At 26.2% G+C, this 17,271-nt stretch overlaps 1 protein-coding gene across 2 annotated transcripts in view; it reads right to left on the bottom strand.

The window, feature by feature from the left end:
- Nucleotides 1–462: 462 nt before the first annotated feature.
- Nucleotides 463–17,271, bottom strand: part of LOC112684848 — a 44,975-nt gene continuing 28,166 nt past the window's right edge. For both annotated transcript variants that reach the window (XM_025556555.1, XM_025556554.1), the window contains 3 exons: nt 16,959–17,163; nt 13,337–13,505; nt 463–1,108 (listed from right to left, as the gene is read on the bottom strand). In XM_025556555.1, the coding sequence (XP_025412340.1) occupies nt 778–1,108; nt 13,337–13,505; nt 16,959–17,151 (693 nt within the window). In that variant the 5' untranslated portion in view covers nt 17,152–17,163 and the 3' untranslated portion in view covers nt 463–777. The remainder of the gene's footprint in view (nt 1,109–13,336; nt 13,506–16,958; nt 17,164–17,271) is intronic.

Here is a 17,271-nt window from a genome sequence, read left to right as displayed (position 1 = left end):
ATTAATATGGAATCAAAATTAAGTACATTAAAATTTACTATTAAAATGAGTTGATTAAAATTTAGGAACTCACAAAAAAAGTTTCTTAAAATGATCTGATACGGGTAATAAAGAATTACTTGAGTAAACGATAATAAAATTAACTTTCATCAAATTTACAAATTAGCTTACGTTTATGTGTTTAGGTATTTTTTTTATCATCTTTTAGCTGTATAATTAACAATTTTTTTGTTTTCATTGACAATCATTATTTGATTAAAAATAAGATGATTTCATTTCACGATTTTATGAACAATCGTACAAGTAAATAAACCGTGCACAGTTCAGTGTACTCGAATATGTGTGAACATTTTATGACTACTATCCACTAAAAATTCTTTACTTTAATAACAGTAATTGTTTATTGAATATTTTCATGTAGCATTTAATCAAATACTTTGTCTCATTCAGTACCAAGTAAAGTAAACAAGTAAATACCAATGCTATATTTTGGCTTGTATTAGGAAACGATGGTCAAAGGGATAAACCGACGAGGTCGCACTATACACCATAAACATAAGTCGATTCCGTCGAAAATGTTGTAACTTAATATATAATCAATTTCAAATAAATATAATTATAATAATAATCATAATAATAGTAGTAATAGTATTTAGTCTCTATATGTCCAATCTACACGCTAAATAATAGTATCGTATTTTGTAGGTAGTTAGTAATAATAATAATAATAATAATAGTAATAATAATAATAATAATATTATACGTCTCCTGCTACTTTCAAGCATCGAATCGGGTGGCGGCACGAGCTGACGGCGATGATGACATGATCATAGGGCTGTTGTTGTCGTCGTCGTTCTTATTCCTTTTCATAGTTTCAAACCCCCCAAAGCCAGTGAAGGATTCACCTTCGAAACCTGTCGCGTCCATCTCGGGCCTGCGCTTCATCGTGTCGAACCGGTCGAAACCACCGGTGAACGATTCGCCGTGGAACCCGTTGGCGTCCATTTCGGGCCGGCGCTTGCTGGCCGGCTGACGCTGCCTGACGCTGTTGTTCGGAGACATGCGCCGCAACTTGTTAATCACGGACGGGGACGTTCTCGACAGTGACCTGGAAACCATGACCAAAATCGTACACTCCATTCAGACATGGGTGAAAAAGAGGCTTGGAATAAGTACGGAGGTCAACTGGTAGCTGGATCAACTGTTATGATATTTAAAATTGGTATTTGGTTTTGGTTCCGGTTTTTTAAAATACAAAATCCCGGTTCCCGTATTTGAAAATATAAAATTAAGGTTTTGATTCCGGATCCGGATGGAAAAGGTCATTATTTATATTCCAACTATTTTTTGTTAATACGGAAAAAATTATATAACATGCGTTTTAATGTAAATTATTACACTTTATATTAAAAAAAAATTAATTTTATCAAAATAGTATAAAGTTATTTCGATTATGAAATAAAATTGTAGGTATCCGAGTGAGAATTTTGTTATCAAGTTAAATATATGTAAAAATTTAGATTTTTTTAATTTGTTTTTAATCACTAGTACTTAAAATTATTTTAATATACTTCATTTTTGGTTTTATCTTTTCAGACAAATTACCAAAAATGTTACTGTAGTTAGAATATAAATAAAAAATTATGTAGGTAAATAAAATTGTTAATATGTTAATTAATAAATAAATAAATAACTATCCTGGAGTATTATTATATTTGTAAAGTATGACCGGGAATTAAAAATTCATCATCGGGTATATTACAAAGTTAGTAAAATCGCAATTCTATTATTGACTTTGTATATACTTGATGATGAATTTTTAATTCTTAACCGGTTATATTTTACAAATATAATAATACAATATGCTAACCATTTATTTATTTCCATGCTTAAACTATTTATTTATTTATTTATATATTAATTTATAGGCATTAACTATTTACTATTTTCTAATTATTTATTATTTTATTAATAAAATGTTTATAGTATTATATAAGTTATACAATTATACAAAAAAAATTTGATGTGTATAAAAATAATAATAGCAAAATTAAATGTATTCTATTAAATTTTAAGTGTTATAAAATACAAATAATGCATATGAAATATTTAAAAAAGAGAAATACAATTTTTTTAGTTTTGGTGAAAAATATTTTTGATATGATACTTTTATGTAAAGCTTTGAACTGCGATGTTTGATCTTTGTTAGTATTAAAATAAATATAAATACTTTTTATAAATTTTACCTGGAATTAAATTTTTATTTAGAATCACAATTATAATTTTATAATCATTACTTTTTTTGTAATATCTTTAGAATCTATTTTTTTTTAATAACCTGTTGTTACGTACTAATAATTGATTACTAATAATTGATCTTCTAGATTTTTTGAACTTATATTACAACAAAACAAAATGTTATTCATATAAATATGTGTTCAATTTATAAAATGTTCTTTTTAAATGTGCAATATTATAATGTATACTTTAAACTTTGAATTACAGGTACTTTAAAGGTTGAGGTTTCATAATTTGGCCAAGGTTCCGGTTCAAAAACTGGTTCTTTTCGGTTGGGTTCCTGTCTCTGTATACCACAAATTTTGATTTCATTCAATTTTTGAATGTGTGGTGACCGATTTTAATATATTTCATTATAAATTAATATGACATTTGTAACTAAAATTTGATAGGTAATAAATTGAGAACGCGTTTCTGGTATGTATTAATATCACACATTTTAACAAGTATATGGTATAGGGTGAACCTAGCCCAAGTATTGATTTACTGTGCTGGTATCGTGTGGTTAAAGTTGTTGTAAGTTGTATTTAAACTTTTACAATCGACAAAGTATATCGGTAGTTATTACAGTAAGATTAAGCCGATGGGTTTTTCAGTTGTAAAACAAATTAATGCCAGTGTTGTGGATACTGCCGATTACGATTACAATTATAAGTAAGTCATTAGCGGTTGAATGGTAGCTATTGTAAACTATACGTGTAACCAAATGGTAATATGCGTTTGAAAATCCATTCACTATGTTTCTGTGTATATCCTTAGTGAGATTGAAGACTCCAGCATGTCAAATTTCTAGTTGTTAATTTATAATGGACTTTAATTGTCAAATGCTGCAGACCCACAAGTAATGAGTCAATATAATATATACATTGATAGTTCATCGTGAAAAACCCCAATATTTGGTTTTACAGTATTTTGAAATTTGGTTATATTCATATTTCTATCATGTAATTAAATATGTACCTGAACTATTGGAGAGTATTTATAAATGCATAATTGCGGTAATTTAAAATATTAATGCAGTAAAATAAGTTACATTTTAATTACACATTTTAAAGTTTGCTGTTGATGAATATGATTACATTTTCAATAATTGCAATTAATCACTAAAAATAATATTGATACAAAGAAGCTTATCATAATTGCATTTTTTTTCAATAAATTTCTACTCACAAATACCATTCCATAAATTATTGATAATAAACTGTGATTTTGGTATTTCGAATTACAAAAATTAGTATATAAATTAATTGTCACAGTTTTACTCAAAAACTCATTAACTCTGCTTTATATTTCTACAAGGATATAAGTAATGATTTAAAATGAAATAAAGGAGCTGTAAAGGGCTGTAGCCTATTTGCGCCCCCAGAGATGTAAACATATGCGCCCGAAAGATAAGGTACTACCTACCGATTTATAGCCCATATGCGCCCATTTCACATATAACATTGCCATTGTGATATATAATATAGATTATTCTTATCTTGATAAATACTTAAATTAAGTAGATTAATACCTATACATATACTATATACATATGTATGTATATATATATATATATACATATGTGTATATATATTATAGTACTTTAATAATTGTCTAAATAATATAATTTAAATTTTATAATTTTTTCAACATTTTGGGTTTAAAAAAATTAGTCAATATGACAATAGCGAGTAACTCGATTATTTTCACTCGATTATGCCCATCACTATGTTCAGTAGTTTTAACTTTATAAGGTAAATAAATAGTATGGCTTGTATTCCAGATTACAATTTGGCAACGTTGCACGAGTTTAACACATTTTTATTAAAAATATTTCGGACGCAAATGGGTTATGATTTCGGGCGCAAATGGGTCACGAAAAAGGTGTGATGGGCGAAAATGGTTTTCACCGGTTTTAAGTTTATAAATAAGTGTAATATTTAACAATTTCGATACAAAATATTCCATATTCTTACTCATGCCTTTTAAAATAAAACACATAAACGTTGGTATCCTATCTGGATGTCTTAAAAAATTAAAATTATTCAAAAAAATATTAGAAAGCACCAAACAGCAATATAATATTAGGTTTATTTTAGTGCCTATACATAAATATATATAATAAACCGTACCGAACGCAAACGCAGTATGGCCCTCGTGGATTTATTAATTCTCATTTCTATATTATCAATACGAGTTTAAATAAATACAAATCATAACCTGCAATTAACACACTAAATCTTCAAGGAACATCCTATATGCGCATTATATGACGTATGTGTTACAGGTATACGGAGAAAATGTCATTGATTCCTCAAGGAAATAATTACTATTCATATTATTATTATTTGTACAATATCATTGCTTTTATTTTATCCCTCCATAATTTTAACTGTATTGTGTATTCTTATGACTAATTCCGAACTCGCTAATAAATATATATAGAATATAAAATTAGTAGTAAAGAATTTTAATTTTAGATGAGCAGAGTGGAGGGTCAGTGGATATTTATCAAAACGTCTGTTTTGATAATTTGCTCATTTCAGCTCTAAGTATAAATAAATAGTTCACTATTAGTCTTATACTTAATTTGATACACCAACATAATATATTCATAAATATGTTTTGCTTTGGAGTATACATTTTTTAAAAGAAACGTGATTTAAAATTAGTAAAACATTAAGAAATAGTAAGCTTTTGGTTTCGTCTTAATTTTTTAACTTGCATTTATTTTCCAAAACCGAAATTAATCTATAATATGAGTGTTTAAATATGAATTAATTAAACAAAATACTTATACGTTTCACTATACTACATGCACTTACATCTGCTTTCGATTTATTCGAAATTGAAAGCTGGCTCCAGAGTACCTATATAAAAATATTGAATAATATTGAGCTTTAAGTTGGGGAGAGAGAAAAACGTAGTGTGCGATAGAAGTTCTCATTGTGCATGAAATTTTGAGATATTAGTGTATATTTAGCGAATTATAAGTGGAGACATTTTAGAGCGTATTTCATAATATTTTTTAAAATTTTTGTTTTTAAAAATAAAAAAATTCGTGTTAACGTTTAGTTCTGAAATACGTTGTATAATATGTTGTAATATATTGTATTATAATCATAAATACTTTTTTAAAAATAAAATACGGTTAAGATAATATAAATTATTGTCAAAGTAAACTACAAAGCATTTTGTACCTAAGTGATAATGGATAAAAATGTATTATCATACTTAAAATATGATTTTACTACACGCATTCCTTGTTTGATTTCGCAATAGGTCAACGTATCTCGATTTATCGGTAAAACGGAAAAATGTTATTATTTTTCACCTACTATTGTTATGGTTCTACGCGATCGCGCAATTTAAATTATCTCGAGTTTTCTCGTGGAAATATGGCTAAAAATGTGTGTATGTATTATGCGAGTGTGCAATGTGCATAGGTCATGATTTATGTATACATATAAAACAATATAAACAACCTACATTCTAAACTGACTTATAAAAATAATTGTTTCAAGGATAGTGGACACGCTCTATTTTCAGCCATTGTAAAATGCTCGAAATTTAAAAATATATACTCGTAGCAATCAATATTGTGAACACTTAACACAAATCCTTGTACAATTTAATAAAATTTAATAACATCAACTCTTAATACACATTTTTTTATATCCTAGCATTACATAATGCGACTTAAAATTTATAAATTAAAGTTGAAACGAAAACGTTAAAAATATTATTGAAATTAGATTTTCGTAGTGTTTTTTATTTATATTTTCTAGTCCTATAACACGTGTAATATTTGAATTGTAAAAATTAAAAAATCTTGATAGATTTAATAGATAAAATCATTTTGGTAACTTTTTTAACACCATTATACATTATTAAAATTTATTTTTACTAATAAAGTAATCTGCCAAAAATATTACTTTATGTATCAAGTATTTTTTACACAGTATATATTAAAAAAATAAATATAAGTTATCCTAGGAAACTTTTTAGCATTTTGGTTCCCACTATTCATGACTACGACACTGAAAGTAGATTTACATATATGTGTAAATTTTAAGTAATTTTGAATATCAAAGAATCATTACATTTAGAGAATTTATGAACTTATATATACATATATATGATAATTGAGTTATTATTATCCTACAGTTTATGAAATTGAAAAATTTTATTTCACTTTTTTCATTACGACTGTAAATGCTAAATGGTAATACGTATCATAATTATATAATTAAAAATGTTTTTTAACAAAATCAAAGCGATAGTAAAAATATGGTAAACAAATTTAACAAGTTTCCTAAAATAATTTTTGCTCTAAAAACGTATTCTTTTGATGAAATATTAAAAGTTCAAAAAGAAATAAATAAATACTTATATAATATGGTAGTTATAATTTTTTATATTAAATAAAAAAGGTTACGTTAAAAATTATAAATGATTTAAAATATCCTATAACCATAATTTATGCTATTAAAAACTATTTTGTTTATAAAATTTAAATACATACAATTGAATTTATAATATTATCATAAAAATTAGTTTATGAAGAATAATATTTGGTAGCTTTTTAAATATACTAGAAAAGAACAAATCATTTAATAAAGAATAAAAATATATGTTGAATGATGATAAATTTAGATATTCCTAAAATTACCCAAATTATGTTTTTAATCATGTTCACCCATCAAGTTTAATTAAAAAAATAAAAATAAAATAATAATCATTTATATTCATATTCTTGTTTGGTTTTGTAACTTATTAAGCTTAAATTTTAATTATCATTAATATCGATAGTTTATGATAGAGATGTAATGTATATTCGAATATCGGTATTCGATGCTACATTACCTATTATTATTAAACGTTTTGTGTTACGCGAAAACTTAAACGAATAATTTTCGTTATGTATTGTATTGTAGTATCGAATACTGATATTCGAATGGTCGAATATTCAAATATTCGAATATTCGAATTATTTACATTAGACCTATACGAATTCGAATATTCGAATAATTCCCATTACTGGTTTATGATTTATATATTTTTTTAAGTTGTCTGCAATTTGTGATAGAAATACGCTTCATAACATAAGTATTAAAAATTTAAAAATTGTTTTTGCATATGTATATTTATTTTCCAGCATTTAAGTTACATACTTTGGCTTTCCAGTTTACAAGCACTTATTTTACTGTTAACAAATAATCATTTTACTTTTTATTTTTTGAGTATTTATACACGATATAATTTGGTTTTTATTTGGTTTTCAAACACATCATATAAATTATGAATAAGTTTACAACTGTTGTTGTTTAGTTTTTAACAATTGAGTTTTATAATTTTAACCTTGCCACTTATTTACAATAATTAATATTATTGCCATATTATGATCAACGTATTATATCGATGAGTATTATGCGTTATAAACACATATTATTCAAACGGCCGATTTCACAGAAATTAAAATATTGATCATCGATCCGAATTCCAGGAATGATAATTATTCTTATCACTTCTAAACTAAAAATTAGTATCTCTAATATTTTTTTATGTTAATTATATTTTCCGTTTTATAAGTTAATACATTTTCTATTATTTATATAGTACTCTCCATGAATATAAATAGTATTTACATTTTATCTATAATCATTAGTATTCAATATTAGTTATATAATATGAAATTATGATTAATAACAATACATAGTTTATTTAAATTACATCTGATTTGAAAAAAAAAAACGGGCGATTATGAAAATGGACCCAAATATTTATATTAATTAAAGAAGTTTTAGCTTCAAGTATATCACAATTATCATAACATAAATAGCGTTATTTACTTATTATTAAGATAGAAATTTGGATAAAGAGTTCAATTAATTAAGATGTAGACGTAAGACGTATCGGTGTAGATTTAGCTTACACAATTGAACACTTATTGAATTTGAAATAGTACATTTATTTCGAAAATCATACATTGTTATTAAAAATATTGGCACATAATTAAAATACATAATAGCTATAGTAAATAGAATTATTTTTATATTTTGTTTAATACTTAAGGTAAATTTATTTTTGAGTACTTAATAATTTTTCTATGACCCAGAATTCTGAAGATATACGTCAAAAAATTTTTATGAACTGGTAATATTTGTTGATTCCATTGTTATTTATTTGTAAAAAACAATGATAATTGCTTATTTTACAATTTTATTAAAATTAATTATTCTTTATACTAATTGTTTAATTCAAGAGTATAATATTCATGAAATAGTCATTTTTACAAAATTAAGAACATTAGAATTAGAAATACAAATTAAAATCATAAAAAAAACGTACACATATATACCATAAAGAGATGAATTATTTCACGGTTTAGTTTCGATTACTCGAAAAAATTGCTCTTGTTTTAACACATAACTAGCAATTATTTCTAAACATATCCTAAAATTATTTATTTGTTTTTGTGTGTATGCACAGGAGTGTGTTTGTCACGCGTGAGTAATTGGATGATACACCTGAGCTCAGTTTTAGTAGACAATTGTAGTTAAGAACCGAATTTAGGACTGTACATATTTTTTGTATGGGAGCATGGTCTAACAAGTTAATACAAATATCAATCTAACTTTTTATTTGTTTATATTGTTGATACTTTGTGTAGGCTCAGAAATACAATGTAAATAACTTGTAATTTTATTAGAATACAAATTCCTACAATGACATTTAGTAAAATTTACATCGTCCGCTCTTTAGTGTCCGAACACGTATTCGCTTTACATGTAATAATAAATGATTAAAATTATTACAATAAAATCTAATAAGTTCTAAACATTTGTTCTTATAGGTATATCTCTGTTATTCCGCATGGTACTATAATAATTATGATGTGAATATAATTTAATAATTACATAAATTATAATTCGTTATATTACACAATAAGTATGGAAAATTTGTTGATCTTTTTGTAAAATTGAAAAATCGTCCTCAAATTGTCATTATATTATTACACTTTATATTTTATAAGTGTAATAATTATATTTTTACTTAATTATAATACTTATAATCAATTGTCAATACAAATAATAGTATTATTATACACTTTTTTTTTTTTTAATTTATACATTTTTAAATTTGATATATTTATAGCTGTTGTTAAACTCACGGCCATAATTTAAATTACTAATTTATTATACTTACTTATAGGTCTATGAACTAATGCACCTAACATTAATATTAACCTAACTTTAGTTTTTACTATAAAATTATAAAGATATAATAATGATTTTCAAAACAGTTTTTATATTGGTAATTAAATACTAGTATAACGTAAATAATTATTCATAAATTAATATTTGGAAAAAATGTAAAATAATAACTTATAGAGTATCAAAATAATATAATATTTTCATGACGAAGACAAAACTAGATTCATCCATATTATGAAAATATCAAAAAGTTTTCCTCTTAATAAGATAAAACGACCTTTTTATAATACGGACACATTTCATAAAGAGAATATCTTCTTCACGAAAATACTGGTTTCTGATATGGGACATAGGTATGTGTATATATATTGTAAAAATGATTGCAATATTTTTAAAATTTATTCTAACCTAAAGTAAAGTTCAAATAATTAAAAAATAATATTCAAAATCTACGCCAGATTTATATTGCATAATCTGCGATGGATGAGAAAGTGTATTTCGTTAATGTGAAAACTCTCTCAATATACTCATCAAGGTCTATCCCTTTGCCTTTTCTCTCATTCGTATGAATAAAAATTACTCACAAGTTCTACGTTTCTGCAATTATAAATAAAGTAAATTTTCACAAATCAATAATAAATCACTTAACTTTTGATCCTTGATACATACATAATATAATAATATGCATAATTACGTACTATTTTTAACCAGTAGAGGTGTGCCATCCTATTAATAGACTAATTAAAATACGTAACACGCAATAGTATTTAAATATAGACAAACACGTGTTAAAAATATAAAAATTTCACTGAATTCTTTTGTGTATATTATATATACATAAATACTCATGTTCGCGTTTCGTAATATTACATTGAACGTTTAATTTTGAGATAATATTAGGATGGTTTTAAATTATAATTGTGCTTGTGATTAATTATCTTCTTACAACAATTTTCATGTAAACGAAAAACATGTGTATGCCCATGCCATACATGTATTGATAAACAACATTAAAACATTTATTCATTGTAGTAATATTATTACAATAATAATTACTTTTTATAACGCCTATATACGTCTCTATATAGTATATACTATATGTACTCTATATATTCGATACTGAAAAATGTTACGATTTGTAATTTTTTGGCGAGGAGAATATAAAATCTACCTAGTTAATTATAAGTATTATTTTATAGATGAATCTTAATTTTTCATTTTTACTCGATTGTTCAAAAATATTGTGACTCAAAAATGTGTTAAAAATAAGTTTAAATCTACACGATCCAAGGTCAATTTAGTGATTATAATTTTATCGCTGGTCTCTGAAATAAACGGAGAAAAAATTATATATATTATTTGTAAGATATCTTTTGTGAAAAGTTTCATAACTTTTCCATTGGTGCAATAAGCATCTATTATAAATCGAATATGAGATTTTTTAAACCTCGATTCATATAATTAAAAAAAAAAATGTATTAAACCATACAAATTATACGAAAGTCAAGAGAGTTTTCATTCCTTGTAAATATTTTATAAGAATTCAGTTTGTTTTATTATGATAATAACGAATGAAGTTTGATTGAGTTCTTTCAATATAAATTATATTTGAATTCATATATTTTAGTTTGTTTGATATCTGCAGTACTCCATTCAAATTAATATGTCATTGTATAATATGTAAATATATTATACATGTATATAATATTTTTATCGTTATATCTATTTCTTAAACATAAAAATGCCACTTTTATATTAGATTCTTCTTTCAGAACAATCGTAGACTTGAGAAAACATGTAGGAGGTAAAATAAATATATTTTGTTGTGTGGGTCTACCAAAGTACTTCCTGGCTTATTTATTTTTTCTTTAAACAATTTAACTGTTGAGATAGTAAAAATCTTTGGAATTTACTTACATAGTTGAAATGCTTATTATCTTTTTAAAAAATCAAGCGTCGGGTAATTAGTACTCAAAAGATCTATTGACTTAAATGTATATAATACTTTAGTAAGTTCATAGTTTATTTCGATGCGTTTAGAAAAATATCATGTTTGAGTAGCAATGATTGATATTGAAAGTACACGAATAAAATCAAAAAATTCATCAATATTCGATGCAAATTAACTATGTTAATATTAAGAGTTTTAAAGTCGAATATAATATTATATGATTTGTATCTTTAAAAATGTAATAGTTATTGTGATATCTTCCACGATAAGCTAAGTAAATTATCGTCATTATCAAATTTCAATGTTTACGAAGTTTGATAAAAAATACCGGGACTAAAATTATATCTAAGCTAAAAATAATCGAATCGGTAATTTAAACATATCAAATAAAAGTAGAGATATCATTAAATTATGTTATTCAAGCCGCGAGTTAATATTAAAAATTTAAATAAATAAAAAAAAATCCTGGTATTTTTTGATCACATCTCGTATGGTACATATGTTTATATGGTTATTTACGACGGTTTGTGTAGTTAAAAAGATTTAGTTATTAACCATGGGTTGGTTGTCACATAATTATTTTTCCCTGTTATGAGTGTATTCTTTTATTAATCACAAATGTATGCTTGGAGATTATTGTATTTTTAAGACGTGTTTTACTATTGGTCATTACTATAATAATATATAGATCTACGCAGTATTATATTTTAGAAGAAGTTTTAATAAAAAATGCATGTAACTCGAGACGATTTTCTTGTATTAAATGGAACTCTAGTACAACAATATTTTCATTAATCTTAACCCTACGACGAGCATGATGTTGTTTTTGGTCAACGAGACAGGTTCATTGAAAAATTGGATCTCAAGACCCCAATTAGTCTAATCCGGATTTGAGTAATTTCATCGCAGAAAATTAATATTGTTCTGAAAAGTTTTTTATTCGGTAAATTTATGTAGAAAAAGAACCATTCTCACCTTTCGTAGTATTTCCGAAACTAAATTTAACACAACAAAATAAACTACCTATAAATGACTAAGATATTTTTTATGACCTAATTGTATGCGTACTATTGTTTTACAGTATGTTCTGTGAGTACAGCGAATATAACTCTTCATCTCAATAAAAATATCGTATCCCACAATAGCTGAAAAATGTGAAAAAACTAAGGTTTTTATCAAAATGAGTTTTTATTGGCTTTATAGCGATTTATTATATACAGTATACATATTTCTAATTAGTTCGTAATAAGTCCGTAATAATTTTATTATCAAGTAGGCGGAGGAGAACATAATACTTCATACAAACCAAGATAGATATTGATACATTTTAAATTGATCAAAGATATAACTTTAAAGAGGTAATTTTTTTGAACAAAATAAATAATATATACTATATACTATAGTTTGTAATTAGACATAATTGATATTCAGATATTATACTTTCAATCGCTTATAACATTGTTGAGAAACTTATAATAACTTGGGCCGAAATTAAGGTTGATGACTTAGTTTTTGTTAGCGGAATGAGTGTCTCAACAATATAAGTACTAATATTTTTTTAAAGAATTTGTCGATTTTTTATTTTTTACAAGGCAGTTTATAATAATTTCTCATAAATTGATAAAAAATATTTTTTTAACATCAAATTATTTCAAAATTTTATTATATTTAGTATTATATATGGTTTTTATTATGTTTCTAAACTATACTACATTTTTAAGTGAGTTCCTTTGAGTTTTTAGGACATCAACATTTGGATTTTCATAATGCCTAACCTTAAGCCGAATTGAATGTAGCCAAACGATATACTTTTATTTCTTATCTTCATCCGTAAACATTTATTTTGTGATTTAATATAATATTTTTCTATATTTGGCTATTATTGTACCTTTTTAGAGGCTCAAACATTCCAAAGCTTTGGTGAAAAATATCATCACTGAACCCTCGAGATGTAATTCCTTGGGTATAGTAGTTCCTTTTATACTTGATTGACGGCCACTGAAAATCTGGTTGTAATCCGTCAAAAACGTATTCATGAAAACCTCTAGCATCCATTTCTGTAACATATACATGTATATATATTTATAAAAACTAAGTGTAATTTATGAAACGTTTATGATATGACCATGGTGAATAAGTAATATATTAAGTACCAATTATTTATTTAATAAAATATGAATACATTAATATCTTGAGGATTATAAAATCCAACAAATAATTGAATAAAAATTTAAAAATTTGGTTTAATAATTGAGTATTAGATCGGTAAATGTTAAGTTGAACCTATTATCAGTAAATACTGTAAGCTTTGAACAATTCGAAATAGATTTTCTTTTCAAGAATGCCATTCATATACTCGTACTGTTGATTAAAGACAGTGGCGCCGAACCCTATGCTTAGGTCGGGCCGTGGCCTGACTATATCTTTAAAATGAGGCTGGGAATCAAAGGGGCCGATCTGTGGCAGGGGTGGCTCTAGAGCCTTGGTTAGGAGCAGGCAAAGTTATAATTTTAGAAAATTTTATAACAAAAAGAAAACAATATTTTTTACAACACAAATTCAAGTCGTCTATTTATAAAATTATCAAAAATATCAATAATATGATCTATTTGATTTAGAATATCTACTTTATGATATACATTAGACATAATGCTGATAGTCTATCTTCAGTCATCATTGAACGAAGCCAGGTTTTTAGTCTCCGAAGTGTGGAAAAACTCCTCTCAACCGTCATAACTCTATGACTCTATCTACATACTTATGCGTGTCGTATGATAGTACATATTATAATATGCATTTTTTGTTAATTACGGTAAGGGCTTGGTAGGGGGCCGTGGCCCATAGCCTCCTCCCTGAAGTCGCCCCTGATCTATGGTTTGCACTCTGCAATATTCTGACCTCGTGAGGAATGCCGAACGGACTCTGTTGGATCAGTACGTGTATGAACGGAACGTAAACATTCAAATGTGAATTACTTAAATTAAAACACATAATAAAATATTTTGCAGAATGGTGTCTGACTAGTATGATTTATGCTTAATACTCGTAATTTGAGAGCACAAATTATTTTTCTGTGCTAAGTAAAAATTTAGGCTTGCGGCCGCTAGGGTTCTTGAGGCCGTTGTATTTTTATTTGGCCTGAGTAAAATTTTAGAAGTTCGACGCCATTGATTAGAGTTATTCTTATAATGCAGTTCAAAACAAAAAAGTTGAAAACTAGGATTTATAAAGTTGAATCCTTTTTTATAGTGCTAATTTATACGTACGAGTATACATTATGTTATTCTTAGACGAGTCAAAAAGTATTCGGTTGAAAATATTTATTTCAAATTGTTAAATCTTTTAGAGACAGAGTTAAATGGCTTGCTTTACCGTTAACTTAATTTAAAGAAATAATTAAATTGTTACAACAATAATCAGTTTATTTTGGATCATTTTGTATTTTTATTCGTTTTATCTAAAAAAGTCTGGCAGTTCGTTTTCGATTGAATGCTATTTATTGAAGTGCATTTGAATACACAACATTTTTTGTTTTTCCATCTCATGCGTACACAAATAAATCAAAAGGGTTTCCAACACGTGAGCAGGCCACAAATAGCTGTCCATATAAAATGAATGGACTTTCCAAATTTAGTCCACACACTTGTAGCGATTGCCCTTATGATTTTTGGTGGTTATAGCCTAGGCGAGTAATACCGAAAACTGCAAACGTTTGAATTCGAATGGTGTACCTATTGAAGTCATTGGGATTCGTGGCAACAGTATATTTTTGCCTATACATTGGCAAATCTAAAAAAAGCTAACCTAACAATTTTAGCTTCGATAAAGTTGTTCATCAACATTTTTATCGAAAGGGTGGAAAAGCAGAGTCGTGGTGGATTGACGTTTTGTAGAAGAATGATAGGAATGTCAATTTTCAATGTTAAAACGTGCAGTGGTAGACCTGGAAAACCATGTGAATTTAAGACTTAAATTGAATAATTTACCACTTTATCTTGATTAATTACAATATCGATGTACTTGTATGTTATTGTGTTACCTGGAATTCCATTTTGAATGCTAAAATTTTTGATATTAACATCGTTGTTTTTGGCTGCTAATATAATTAGTGCTCTGAGCCACCGATGATTTCTGTAATTATGTGGTATATTTAAGAAAACATTGGCAATTAATACATTATTTATGTGTCAATTTGTCGATGGTTGCTGTGATTTTATAGATATTGCCATTTTTCCATTCTTAACAATTGTTTTGCAAAACGATCAACGGGTGCATAATTTTGTAATTGTCATAATGTAATAATGGTCTTCAAGTTCAATTATAGTACGTGTTGCCACAAAACTGATGATTTGCGACATGTATTTATCTTATCAGCGAGTGAACATGGTATAACTGGTGAAGTTTGTCCAAAATTACCAGATAATAAGTGCATTACCGAAGAACTCTTGATTTATTCTTAAATCTTTTAGTGTTCCTACGATCAAGTGCTTTTAATGACTTTTTGTTCGCCTTAGTACATTTGTCCTATATAATGAATATACATGTTTGAAGTATTTTACACATTCCAAAATATTTGTTGACATTGACTGGTATATCTTATTAAGATGGCAAATATTTCTGTAAAGTGTCCGGGGTAGGAATGTTTTGAGAACGAAAAATGGGGGTGAACATAAGAGGGAGAGTGAAGAAATTCGAGAATGAAGGCTGTGTGTGACGGGGAATTGTTTCCGCTGAATATGGTGTTCTTTAAAAGTAAAATATGTATGCCATAAGCATACACCGTACTCCAAAATAGAATGAAATTGGAAGAAATTAGTTTAATGTCAATATGTCTATAGTGTATTAGTTTTTCCCTTATTATCTATACAACTCTCGTAAGATAATTTTTTTTAAGATGGTACTAGATAAATTAAATTAATTCCAACGTATAGATTAATATATATTTATTCAACATTACGTTGTATGCATTTATTTATCTTATTTTTAAATTAGGAATATATTTATTTATCAGTAGTATACGCAAAAATATCTCATTTGTCTCATTGAGGATGTTACAATAAAATTGAATTACAAAAAATCGAATACCATTGTGTTATAGGGAAATTTGTTTTTATAACTGAGCATCAACATTTTTGAAAGAGAGGTTTCATGACTCTCTTAAACGCCACTGATATATTTATAATATGTATATATATATATACTATTTATATGTTTATTATTTTTACTGTTATTATTTTGAACGTACAATTTATTTGATTATATTATATAGTTTTAAATATATTTCATAAAACGCTTGATTTTATGTCAGTCGGTTGTTAATAATTTCAAATTTGTATTACTAAAAAAACGCAATGCGTTTTTTTCAGATAATAAACTGTATTGTTTTAATATTTGGGTATAAGTATACGGGAATATTTTAAAACAATATAGTATATTATTATTATTGTTATTATTAACATAATTTATTGCATATGCATTGTAGATAAATATTTTTGGTAACCAAAAAATACCTGGGAATACGGAAGTGACGAAATGTTTGTTTCCTCCTCTGATAGCGTAGGTCTTCAATGCATTTTGGTTTAGATAACTAGCAGCATCTTCATGTTTAGTATCCTCCCAGTAACGTTGATTTTTGTTCGAATCTAAAATGGCGGTGACCGTGGTCAAAGACCAGGTCAATAGAAGCACTGCATTCCAATACATTAGAAACCGTATCTAAAATGGTAAACATCACATACATTTGTAAGTTTAATTTTAAATGTTTATTGCAAATGCTGTTTAAGAACAGTTGATTGGATAGGAAGTCAAAATATCAGTTTGGGC

Source organism: Sipha flava, unplaced genomic scaffold, assembly GCF_003268045.1.
Source record: "Sipha flava isolate LNK unplaced genomic scaffold, YSA_version1 258_pilon_pilon, whole genome shotgun sequence".
In the NCBI taxonomy this organism is placed as follows: domain Eukaryota; kingdom Metazoa; phylum Arthropoda; class Insecta; order Hemiptera; family Aphididae; genus Sipha; species Sipha flava.
The sequence above is the reverse complement of the archived record's forward strand: the minus strand, read 5'-3'. Positions and strand labels throughout refer to the sequence as shown.